A 12,305-nucleotide genomic window follows, 5' to 3' on the forward strand; every position below is an offset into this window, starting at 1 on the left:
CAAGACGTTTCGGAAAACCTTACTTGACGTTATGGCCCTTGGCCGAACTTAGTGGCAGTTAAAGGGAGGGGTGGAGTCCCCTCCTTTTGAAGGGAAGGGTAGCTCTAGACATAAGCTATTGTAAACATCATCCCCACCGCAACGATATTAAATGTTAAAGTGAGGAAACAATTGTAATGTGCGATGTAAAAGTTTAAAAAAAGCTTTTAAAAAGTACAGAAAAATATTGTGATGGTCTTCTCAGGGTGAAATAAGTTCTGTGATGCCTTCAAAATCAAGGATTAATTTTGATAAAGATGTTGCCTAAAATTGTAGACTTCATTATTAGCGTTCTAAAAGGTGACATTAGCACTTAACTTGGCAGTCTAGACTTCTTTTTAACTTCAGGAAAACTCAGGGTATTTTTTCTTCTTTTTGGCCAATGCCAATTTCTTTTGGTCTTCAAGAAGGTGTCATTTCAACACTAAACAATAAAGATTGTATTCTGAAAGTCCTTGAACAGACTTGCAACTTTTAAGAAAGATACAAACCCAGCTGGGGAAAGAGTAATATAATACATTTGCACTAGCGGAATGTTATCTAGAATCAACTTTTTTTATTGTTCAAGTCTTATGTGTAATAAATGTCTTTTATTGTTTCATCACTTGCTTTCTGATGTATCACATATCCAAATATATGTATCATTTGTTTCTGTACCCTATAAAAGGACTTGACTTCCCCTTAATACATTTTTGCTTTGCCTGAATTATTTGGTGATTCATATTTGCTGATCAGGGAAAGAAGACTTTTCAAAAGTAAAAATCTCTCAAAGTCAGGGATCAACTTCTTATCAGCTCCATGCCAAACTCGGAGTGCAACAGTGGTGATTATGAATGAAAGAGTGAGTCTGGAGGCAATGGTGGGAATTGTAAACAATAATGGTATAAATAATAATACAAAATAAAATACAGTGACTATGGTTTTCCAAACAATGCTACTTATTTGTTTTGAACACTGCCTTTCTACCTGGCAAGTATACCCTTAGTAGTATGATTTTAAAAAAGAGAACTAGTTTGGTTAAGTAGAGGATAAGGCACTAGCAGGAGAAAGCAGAAGACTGAGTTCTAGTCCCACTTTAGAGATGAAAGCTGCCTGGATGACTTTGGACCAGTTATTCTCTCTCAATCCAACCTATCTCACAGGTGATTGTTGGGACAATTGGAGACGGGAAAAGCATTATATATGTTTGCTGGCTTAAGTTACTTATAAAGTAATAGAGGCATGATTTAAAAAATCCAAATAAAAATCATAAAATATAATGCAGAAATGAGCCTTATCCAGAATTATGTTTCTGCTAGTTCAAGTTGCAATCTCTTTTATGTGCCTTTCAAATCTCCATAACAAAATTTCCAAGAATCATTAGATGGCAGCAGTTTTCTTTCTTTGCTGCAACCTTTTGGTCATCTGGATGTTTGCAAGTTAGATCTGGCAATTCTAATCTTTGAAATCTGCTAAAATGGTACCTTAATACAAACAATCAATTATTGGTAGTATTATCAGAATATTGTTATTGTTCTTACTATTCCCCCTGAAAGATTTTTTACAGATTGACCAAAATTCAGTTTCAATCTATGGCTGTGTTGGTATAATACAGAGTACCACAAATGTAACCAGCCGCATTTTATTTTATATTATTGTTTTAAGTAAATTTAGATTATGTTTATAGATCTGTGTCTCATACAAATCCAGAACATGTGAGAATTACTTTATCAGGGTAACTGTCACTTTTATGAAGTATGTTACTATTGGCCAATCTCCATTGTATACCAATGCTTTCATTAAAATGTAAGATATCCAAAGTAAAAAAGAAAAAAAGAGAGAAAAAGAATGGAGAAGAAACCAAGAAGTCTAAAAATTAAACCAGATGATTCAGCCAGATTTGATAGAGAGGGTTTCTTTTTGAAGGGCTAAATGCACACCACTTTAGGAAATTCTCCTGGACTATTTTTAACTTGCATTTTTTCTTCTACCAAACCTTCTCGCAACAAATTAGCTTCCATCTCAGGACCATACTTAATGCAGCTAATTAAGGATTAAATTATCATAGAATGGATGCTCTTACAGATGTTAGTTTTGCGACAAAATTCCGTCCGTCTGTCGTCTCCCCTCCCCCCCTCCCGGCTTTATAGGATAGGAAAAACGAAATATCTATATAGCTCATGAGGGAGCGCTTGTCTTTTTTTTTTAAAAAAAAAGGTTGTTGTTGATTCGCAACCTGGAACAATTTTATTGCTGGTTTTGCTTCCGTAAAGCTGAGTGTTTCCGCGCCCTCCCTTTAGAAACCTAATACAACTTGGTTTGAACTTCCCTTGAGATAAAGGAACCAGGAAGTCTCTGCTGCGAAAAAAAGCAGCCAGCAGGCAAGTAGCCTTTTAAATCTTACTCTCGTTTAGATTTTCAGATGAATCCCGACAAGAGGAACGGTATGAATCTCATAATTTGCTGAAACGTGATATTTTGTTTGATAATTTTGCTACTGTAACTGTGTTTTCTACAGTGGAACGATAAACAGCAATTTTACAGTCCCAGGCAGAGGGAAGTTCATGCAGAATGCATGAGCTATATAAGCGTTAAAGGAACTAACGCTACCTAAAGGTGGAAAGGATCTTGTTCCCTTTCGGATTGTGTTGGTTTTTCTTCTAGTTAGTTGCTAGAATCTCTCCCTAATAAATTATTTGACCATGAGAACCATAAATAAAAAGAATATGCATTTCATTTGTATTCAAAATAAAATAAATAAATAAATAAATAAATCTGTATTAATACTAAATAATATACATGTCTGTTACCTACATTGAAAAACACACTGCATGTACTGCAGCGTCACTGCAACAAATAAATTTTATTAGGAACCACAATACTTACATTGAATTCCCCTAGAGTCAACATTTATTTTACATCTAGAATATTATATATTTTCATGTTTGCATTAATAAAATTAAATATTAATAACATAATTGATTATTTTGCAATAATTAAATCAGAATACCTGTTTTTTCATAAACACTGATTTTTTTATAACTAGTTCTCATAAATGTTGTAATATAATGAACTTTGCTTCTATTGTATATGCTGACACAGCCAAAAATAATCTTATCTATAAAATGACACTAAATTAAGTTTGGCTCAGGGCTTCATTGTGTGAAAAACACTATTAAGTATGTATTGGTGAAACACCCACTTCCCCTCCTTTTTCCCCTCCCCTTATATACTTTAGTTATTTGCAAGAATATGGCAACATGATAGTGTTTTGTATGCTAACAAAGCATTGAGCTGGACCAAATTAAACCATATTGCATTTTCATAGCATTACTTAAAGTGTTCTTTAAAGTGTATTCTGGGGTATTTTTATCTACAGTTTTTCCCCCTTCAGGTAGCGATCCTAAAGATACATATTTACCTTAAAGTACAGTGTTCCATTCATTGTGACTTCTGAGTAGATAAGATTTGCGTTCAGAAATAATATAGTATGATTACTCAAAAATAAGTGGCACTAGAATTAGTAATGATTGGCCTTTTAGGCATTGTGCCAATGAAACGTAGAACATTTGAAAAGCTGAGAAATGAATTCTGAAGATGGAAGATTTACTGTGTAATACTCGCACTTATGAAACTTTGTCCTAAGGTGTGTAATGTTTGCTCTTATTAATCAGATTTTAAATGACTCTTGAAATCCACTACATTTCACTGGTCAAATGTACTGGATTTCTGATTGATATTGTTGCTAACTAATTCAGATTGCTTAACTTGTTAGACATTCTCTTCTGAACTGTAGAATGCTTTAAACTACTTTTTTTCAATAATCTCAGTGCATAGATATTTCAGTAATTTAGATTTCAAATTTGTATATAAACTGCTTTGGTGGACATTGGACCTGAAATTGACATAGACATATTAGAAATAGTTGTTTATTAAGTAGCAATATTGGGAAGGAAATATTATCTAGAAATTTAACAATTTAATATTTGTTTAATTTCCCTCACAAGTTTGTTCTCTAAAACAGCAGTCACCAACTGGTGGTCCGTGGACCACTGGTGGTCCGTGAGAAAATTTTGGTGTTCCCCAGAAAAATTATTTGCATTTTTTATATTGCACTAAATCAGGAGTCCTCAAACTACAGCCCCTGGGCCAGATACATGCAATAAACATTTGTGTTGCTGCAGAGAGTCTCCCCCTTTGGGGTCTTTTTGTGTGGGTCGGAGGGGAGCAGAAATTCCAACTTGCGGTCTGCTTCAGCCTCCTGGTGCGGGGCTTTGGGCGAAGGCTGGAAGGAAGCGCTGCTGGTGGCAAAAAGCCAGAGGGCCTTGTTCTAGTGGGACTGTATCATGGCCTGGAACTGGCTGACCATCTCAGCCTGCTGAGCCTCCAGGCCCGCTGCACCTGGCCTCGCACTTCTGCAGGTCTTCCCTCTGCTTGGAAAGCCTATGCTCCTAGTCCTCAGTGATGTGCTTCTACTGAGCCTCCTTCTCAGCCAGATCCAATTTGAACTGAGCTGTTTTGCCAATTCTTTCTCACGGTGGCTGCTTAGCTCCAACACTACTTCCTGTTTGGGGCCCTAAGGAGCCCAGGCAGGCAGAAGCGGAGTGGGTGGGAGGGGCGAGTAAAGGCTGGTGAGCTGCCCCTTGATGTGAGTTACATTGAGTTGGCCACACCCACCCAGTCACATGACCACCTAGCCACGCCCACCCAGCCAGTCATTAGGCAGATCATATTAGTGGTCCGTGGGATTAAAATTATGAATTTAGTGGTCCCTGACGTCTGAAAGTTTGGTGACCTCTGCTCTAAAACTTTTCTGTTGGATTAATACATGACACAAAGCTGAAAAAACCCCGACATTATATAACTCATTCTTATTCTAATTTGTTGTTGTGTTTAATTCAATGAACTATAGATAGTGATATCCTAATTTATCCCAGGGCGTAAACCAATTTTACTCTATTTTAATGTACTTTTGCATTTTCTTTTGTTCTTTTACTGTCATTGTTATGGTTAAACTTATTCTTTAACTCTCTGGAAATGGGATCAATTTATTTATTTATTCCTCCTGCCTGCTAGTAAGATACAAATCATTATATAACAATGGAATCTGAAAAATAAAGCTATAAAGATATAACTAACATCAAACCATGATAACAGTCTGGGCTAAAAAACTAATACAGAAAACAAACCAGTAAATAGAGAGTGTACTTTGAATGCAAAAACTCACAGTTTCAGTCCTTTGCATCTTCATGTAGGAGTAAAAAAATGGAATAGAAGTTTTAAAAACCAGTCATGCCATCCTGCCAACTAATCTAAGAATTAACAATTATTCTAAGCAATTTTCCTTTACATACTGAACCTTTAGATCAAGTCAAGTCACTCCCCAAATAAGTGATATTAATGCTACCAGCTAGCTAGATTCCATTCTCTTGTTTTCTCACTGCAGGTGGGGAGTCTTCAGCATTTTCCAACTGTAACCTGGAGAAAATATTGTACAAGTGTCTCTAAAATCTGGTTTTGAGTCTGTTGAATTGGTCAGCCTCTTATCTGACTTCAGAGTGGCTCCTGGAATATGTCACAATAAATCCCAGTGGCTGAATACAGGTAGTCTTCAACTTATGAATTAAGCCCAAGATGTATGTTGTTAAGTGAGAAATTTGTTAAGTGAATGTTGTCCCTTTTTATGACATTTCTTGCCACATTTGTTAAGTGAATCACTGCAGTTCTTAAATTAGTAACACGATTGTTAAGTGAACCTGGTTTCTCCATTGACTTTACTTGTCAGAAGGTTGCAAAAGGGGATCACATGACTCCAGGACACTGCAACTGTCATAAATGTGAACCAGTTGTCAAGCATCCGAATATAAATCATGTGACCATAGAGATGCTATAACCATCATAATCAGTGGTGGGATTCAAGTAATTTAACAACCGGTTCTCTGCCCTAATGATTTCTTCCAACAACCAGTTTGCCAAACTGCTCAGAAAATTAACAACCGGTTCTCCTGAAGTGGTGCGAACTGGCTGAATCCCACCACTGATCATAATTGTAAAAAATGGTCATGTCACTTTTTTCAGTGCCAACATAACTTTGAACGGTCACTAAATGAACAGTTGTAAGTTGAGGACTCCTACAGTCTATTTTATTCTTTTTCTAATGTTCAGAAGGCTGACCAAATTTCACTCAGTCACAATTTCTATTCATTATGTAAGATTGTAGCTATTGTTGCAAACATTTTATGCCTCTAGTTGAACTTGAATTCAGATGTTTATTTTATTTGTATATATATTACGCATTCTGGGTCATTGACTGTAACTAATGATGATCATGAAGCCAACCATATTGTAAACATGTCTTGAGTAGGTATGGAAGCTTTCCCTTCCTGGGCATGCACAGGTTAGCATTGCAAATCTAAGTTATCACGGTCCAAAGTAATTAAAAAATATCCTTGCTGGAACTATTTTGATTTGAAATTTGTTTTGCAGGATGACAATTGCAATTTTTTCCGGCTGTACATTCTTTCTGAGAATCAAGAAGTTAACAATTCTAGAAAAGAACAGACTGAAGAAGTCCATTAAGGAAAATGGTGGGCGGATTGCATTTGGATTAAATCAAGAGGTATGTTTAGCCTTACATCTTTGGGTCTTTGGTAGGGAGAGCAGCAAATTCAAGAAAGGCATTTCAGTATAGAATGAAATACAGTTGGATAAACAGGAAAAAATATTCACTTCAATGAATAGTAATTATGACTGATTTAGTTTAGGCCTTGTGTCTCATATATGTTATAGAGTAGATTTTATGTCACAGACACCAACTTACTCTTTCTGAGATGTGAAGGTTGAAGTATCTAAAATTGTAGTCAGCAAGGGAAAACAGAACTCAGCCTATTCTGGTATAATAGCACACCATGACTTACTGTTAAGAAATGAAGAAAATTTGAATTTTTGTAGGACTTCCATAGGAAATGTAAAATCTGTTATGAGAAAAGTCTTCTAAAAAATTACTGACATGATGAATTAGCTGCTTTGATACACATGCACATGTGTTTTGATACACATTTTTAAATAAGGACATCTACTAGAAAAGCTGCAATTTAAAATGTACGTTTTTGGTTACAAGATTTATTTCATAAATAAATTCCTCCCAATTGTAGGGAGGAGAAAACAAAGGTGAATCACTTCAATACTTTGGTAAGAAACCTTCAAATATGAATCAAGGGAGAATTTACTTCTTTCTAAGAAACAGACAGATAAAGAGATGCATTAAAATTCTGTAAATGATTAAACAGATTGTCAGTGAAAAGAAAGTACATTAAAAGTATGTCCAGTTGTTTAAAAATAACATGTGGGACCTGGTTTTGTAGAAGCATGGGTCAATAAGGATTATGCTCCATGTCATAATTCGGTAATTATCTAATGTAATTTTAGTGCACTCATGTTGTCACTGAAGATGCTGATGCACTCAGCCCCAGCCATCTGAAAACCATCCAGAAGTATGAGCTGCCTATGGTAAATGTTGATTTCCTATGGGATTCCATCAAAGAAAGAAAACTTCTACAATGTGAGAATTATGAGCTATCCCAAACAGTGCCTTGTGAAACAGGTAAGGAAGCTTCTTTTGAATTAGATACATTTTATTCAAAAGAATTTCCATCTATACAAGTAGCCTAAAAGTACTGAACTATATGGCAGGTAGGTAATCTTCTCCCCATTACTGTATCTGAAAATATGAAGTTAAAATTTCAATAAAATCCTCCCAGTTTGCCACAAGAAGCAAAATATCATATGGAATCCCTGAATCTGTCATAGCAGCATCATAAGCACCCTACTCTCTGCATAAAAAGGCTAAAATAGCTTTAAATCAGAGAAAAAATTGGTGCCCTTTGTGGCTGAAATGCTGCCTTACTCTGCCAGATGTTAAGATTGGCCCCGGTAATCCATCTTCCTAATCTTCCGGTTATATTCCTTATGTACTTGTTGAAACTAATAGATATAAAGTAAATATTGCATGACATATAGGTACCGAGACTACCTTAATGAACGGCGATGACAGCCCTAAGGAAAAAGATGTTTCTGAAGAGAATCACAAGCATAAATGGGATGACAGCAGAAACTTAGAAAAACTGAGGTAACTTCTTTACGTATAATGTTTGTTTAAAAATGAAACTAAGTTCTTTTGGGGATAGGAGAATTCAGTGCATTATATGCAGAATATTCTAGGGTCAGTTTGTTGCATACTCAGTTAAGGGAACAAATTATAGAAAAGCAATTCCTCTCCAGTTGGCTGAAAAGACAAAGGAGTTGAGAGTTTGCATTTGACTAGGAAAATTGTATATTTCTTCCTTTTCAAGATGAGAGGTAAAATGGCAGCATGTTTATTGCTAAACTTTTTTTTAGCAGCAAAAGGCCATATCACGTGTTAGGCTGATATGATGAGGTCCGTGGAAGGAATCAGGACTAGGATTTTTATCAAGTTTATGATTGTACCCAGTCTACTCAAGATATATTAGAATTCATGCTAGCTGGGGAGCATAGGTATTGAAATAAAACAATGGAGGATGCCGATTGGGTCATTAAATGTCCGCAAAATTCATTTAACAAATGTCTCACTTAACAACATAAATTTTGGGCTCAATTGTGGTTGTAAGTTGAGGACTACCTGTCTACCAAGACTACCATGGAACTCAAAGGGCTTCATTGCTATGGAGAATGGAGAGAAACAAAGTCCCTGGAACTGGGAATTGGTATGAGCTCTGGCCAGTAGAAACTGCCCCATTGCCACCTTGGAAGATCTCCTGTGTTCCCAGTCTTAAATTGGAAGCTTACGACAGCCTAGCCTGAAGAAAATCAACTGCACTCTCTAACCCTGACACCATGTAGCACAGTTTTGGAGACTAGAGCCCTGTCATTGGCTTTGGAAAAGTTAAACCTCATTATTTCCATTAGCTTTCTGATTATTTCCAATGGTCTTATTCATATTCAGCAACAAATAAGAATCTGACTTTTTTTTTGTTCCAGATGGTATTCAGATAAAGATGAATATGTTCCATATTTTCCTAAAGAGTTTGAGCTTGCAAAATATGATATCCTTGAAAAGGTAATTTTTCTTAGTTAATGTCCTTTCTAACATAAAGTACACATCAACACATAACTTATACAAGTTATGTATTTATTCGTACAGGAACATAAAAGTGAACTATACATGTATCATTTTCAATCTATAAATGTATTTCAAATGTATTAAGCTACTGATTTTTGCTTTCTATTAAAATTACAGTTATTCTTGTTATTTCTGTACTAGAAATTAGTTGCACCATCATAAAAGAAATCAGGTAATTGTATAATAATTGCTTTATGAATAATTCCAAGAGGCATGATTAACAATCTGCATCTGAGAAACTTAATAAATTAACAAAGAAATATATACATAATATGCTTTCACATGCAGAATGTCTATTTAATATTTATTTACTATATTCAGATATGATTTAGCATTATACAAACAATCTACAGAAAGCCCCAACACTCATTCTCTCCTCCTTTAATAAAATTCTAGAGGTGACAGAAACATTTATTTTCTACTTCAAATTAACTTCAAATTGCTATTTTATTCTATTCTATACAAACAAGGAATTTTCATTCATTACAATTAGTTGATGAGTGGAAGCCAGAATCAGAAATAGTTTGTTATTTTTGGTTGTAAGAACAAATTACTGATTTTTTTTTCACCACTGCATTTATCAGTCAGATTTTTAACAAAGCAATTGGAAAAGATGACTTCCCATGGAAAGAGTTCTAAAGCAAGAAACATTCCAAAAGTTGTCACCAAATATTCTTAATATAATATAAGGAGAACAATTAATATTTAGGAATAATTACATTGACTGAATTGAACGAATATATTTAATATATCAATAAATTTATCTAAGTTTTGGTTTAATTTTTGTCCTTAACTGTATTGCTGTTACCGAATACATTTAATTATAATGTCTTTTTTTTTCCAGATTGCAGCACATGGTGAATATGTTGTTCTTGAAATGCAGTGCTTTCAGCAGGAATGCAGTTACCCATTTTGTATAAGAGCACATTACAGCATGCTGGAAGGACGCCCAGTAAGTTTGGATGTATTTGCTTTTTTGTATTTGCTTTTTTGTTATCTTGATGCTATTGAATGTTTATTGTTTTAGATCAAAATTTTATATTGCTCTGTTATGTTCTGGACTTTTATGGACTTAATAGTTTTAGTTAATATAGTCAACTATAAATTTAAAAAATCATATTACTGGTTAGCCTAGTAGAGGTAGCCCTTGACATGGCTTCTTTTCCTGAACATGTCTTCCAATTTTCTAGAGAATATTTCATAGCTTGACATGGTCAACACAATCAAAGGCCTTTCCACAATCAATGAAGCTCAGCTCCTCTCCTCTCCTCTCCTCTCCTCTCTCCTCTCCCCTCTTCATTATCTAACACGCATCAGCAGTAATATGTTCCACAATCTTTTCTATAGCTAGCTTGGACATCTAACATTTCTTTATCCATGTAGGTCTCTAATCTGCACTGAATGATCCTAGATATTATTATAAATTTGTGTTGCTGTTTATAATTACATTTCTTTAATTAGTCAAAATAATCTGACTTCAACTTTCTCCATCAACTTTTGAACCAATCCAACGTCCTTTATCTGCAAAATGTTTCTGTAGAAGGAGGGGGCTTGGTTAAAGCAGTAACTGCAGCACTCATTGTTATGGCAAGCCAACATTCATCTATTCATTCCATTTCTGTCCTAACATGATCTAAATGATTCTTGGCAGATTAATTAATTATAGAAACATTAAAACATCCATGATAAAACTTCTGTATCTCCTCAGCTCCCACCAATTCCTGGTAGTGGGGCAATGAGAACAATTTCTTCTTGGCTTACCTAATAGTTCAAATAGTTTTTCTGGTGATACCAGTCTATCAGGGCAACTTGGTCTATCCAAATATGGGACGGAGCATACTGCTTCTGCTTTCGTCTTTCAGCCCCAGTCCAGGAGCTGAAAGGCAGTCTCTTCCGCAACAAACTATTTTGTGTTAAATTGTCAGTAAATTTAAATTTAACACCTAATAGTTCAAGCCGATTCAGGTTGGAGAAGATGCCTATGTGCTAAGAAGCCATTAATATTAGCTACTTCAGGGATGAAATCTACTTACCTTCCTTACCGGCTCGGAAGTCCACACACCCTTTTGCTTCACTCACACATGTGCATCACATGCACGCACAGACCTTCTGCGTATGCACAAAACATTCTGCGCATGTGCAAAACCTGCACATGCGGAGAAGGTAAAAAACACATTACACACAGGCAGCGGGTGTCGCCGGTGGTTCAGCAATCACTACTGGATCACAAGATCCGGTCAGAACCGGGAGTATTTTACCCCTGAGCTACTCCTCACCTCAGCACTTTCTAGCTACTTTCTTGTAGGTGATCAGTATGCTGTGTCAATAGATTTGTCAAGAGAATTACTATTCTCAAGTGCATAACTATGGCAGAAGTTTAGAAAAAGAGATTTGAAGCAGGCACATTCCTTTCAAAATGACAGCCTTTTACATAATGCCATAAGATAAATAGTGGGTTTTCTAGGAACGTTCCCCCCTTATTTCAAAATTAATAATTTTAATGGCATACTTTTTTTCTTAGAAACAAAAACGACTGATGCCAGCTAAGACCTCAGAAGAAGCTAGAAGACTCTATGCCCTTTCTATTCAAGATTTAAAGAACATGGGTTTTGAATTAAGAAAAGAATTTCCATATCAAGCAGACTATTTAGTATCAGAAAAATTACAAGAGGTTAGTATGTTTTTTAAACTCTCTTATTTAATGATTTCATTGAATGAGGAAGACTTTAAAGATTTCCAAGGCTCAGTCAGGTCTCTATGGTGCTGGTTTTTTTATGTAAACCAAAATGCAAATACTAGTTTTTCTCATAGCAATTGTTTCTTTTTAGTTGCCAGAATTAGCTTAGGTCATCCTAATTCAGTGTCTTCCTAGTCACATACAGAAAGAAAAAGAAACACATCAAGAAGACACTACTGTTTAGTTATTGGTTTAATTCAGAGGTGACATCCAGCAGGGTTGTTGTTTGAAATCAGATTCAGAGCATATCGTATCCCTCTTATATGTAATGGTTTGTGTCACAGCACAAGCAGTTCCTCAGCCAGAAGCAGCATATCTCACTGGCACTATTATGCTTGTGGACTGCACTTTACTAATACTGCAAATAAAAATAGATATTTTTTAAAATTG

General features: G+C 35.4%; 1 protein-coding gene across 2 annotated transcripts in view; it reads left to right on the top strand.

Annotated features, from left to right (window-relative positions):
* The first annotated feature begins 2,381 nt into the window (after positions 1-2,381).
* PARP4 (poly(ADP-ribose) polymerase family member 4) overlaps positions 2,382-12,305 on the top strand; it is a 51,847-nt gene continuing 41,923 nt past the window's right edge. For both annotated transcript variants that reach the window (XM_058185938.1, XM_058185939.1), the window contains exons 1-8: positions 2,382-2,462; positions 5,465-5,622; positions 6,505-6,637; positions 7,447-7,621; positions 8,038-8,146; positions 9,037-9,115; positions 10,023-10,130; positions 11,700-11,849. In XM_058185938.1, the coding sequence (XP_058041921.1) occupies positions 6,506-6,637; positions 7,447-7,621; positions 8,038-8,146; positions 9,037-9,115; positions 10,023-10,130; positions 11,700-11,849 (753 nt within the window). In that variant the 5' untranslated portion in view covers positions 2,382-2,462; positions 5,465-5,622; position 6,505. The remainder of the gene's footprint in view (positions 2,463-5,464; positions 5,623-6,504; positions 6,638-7,446; positions 7,622-8,037; positions 8,147-9,036; positions 9,116-10,022; positions 10,131-11,699; positions 11,850-12,305) is intronic.

The sequence above is a fragment of the Ahaetulla prasina genome, chromosome 5 (assembly GCF_028640845.1).
Source record: "Ahaetulla prasina isolate Xishuangbanna chromosome 5, ASM2864084v1, whole genome shotgun sequence".
NCBI classification, from domain to species: domain Eukaryota; kingdom Metazoa; phylum Chordata; class Lepidosauria; order Squamata; family Colubridae; genus Ahaetulla; species Ahaetulla prasina.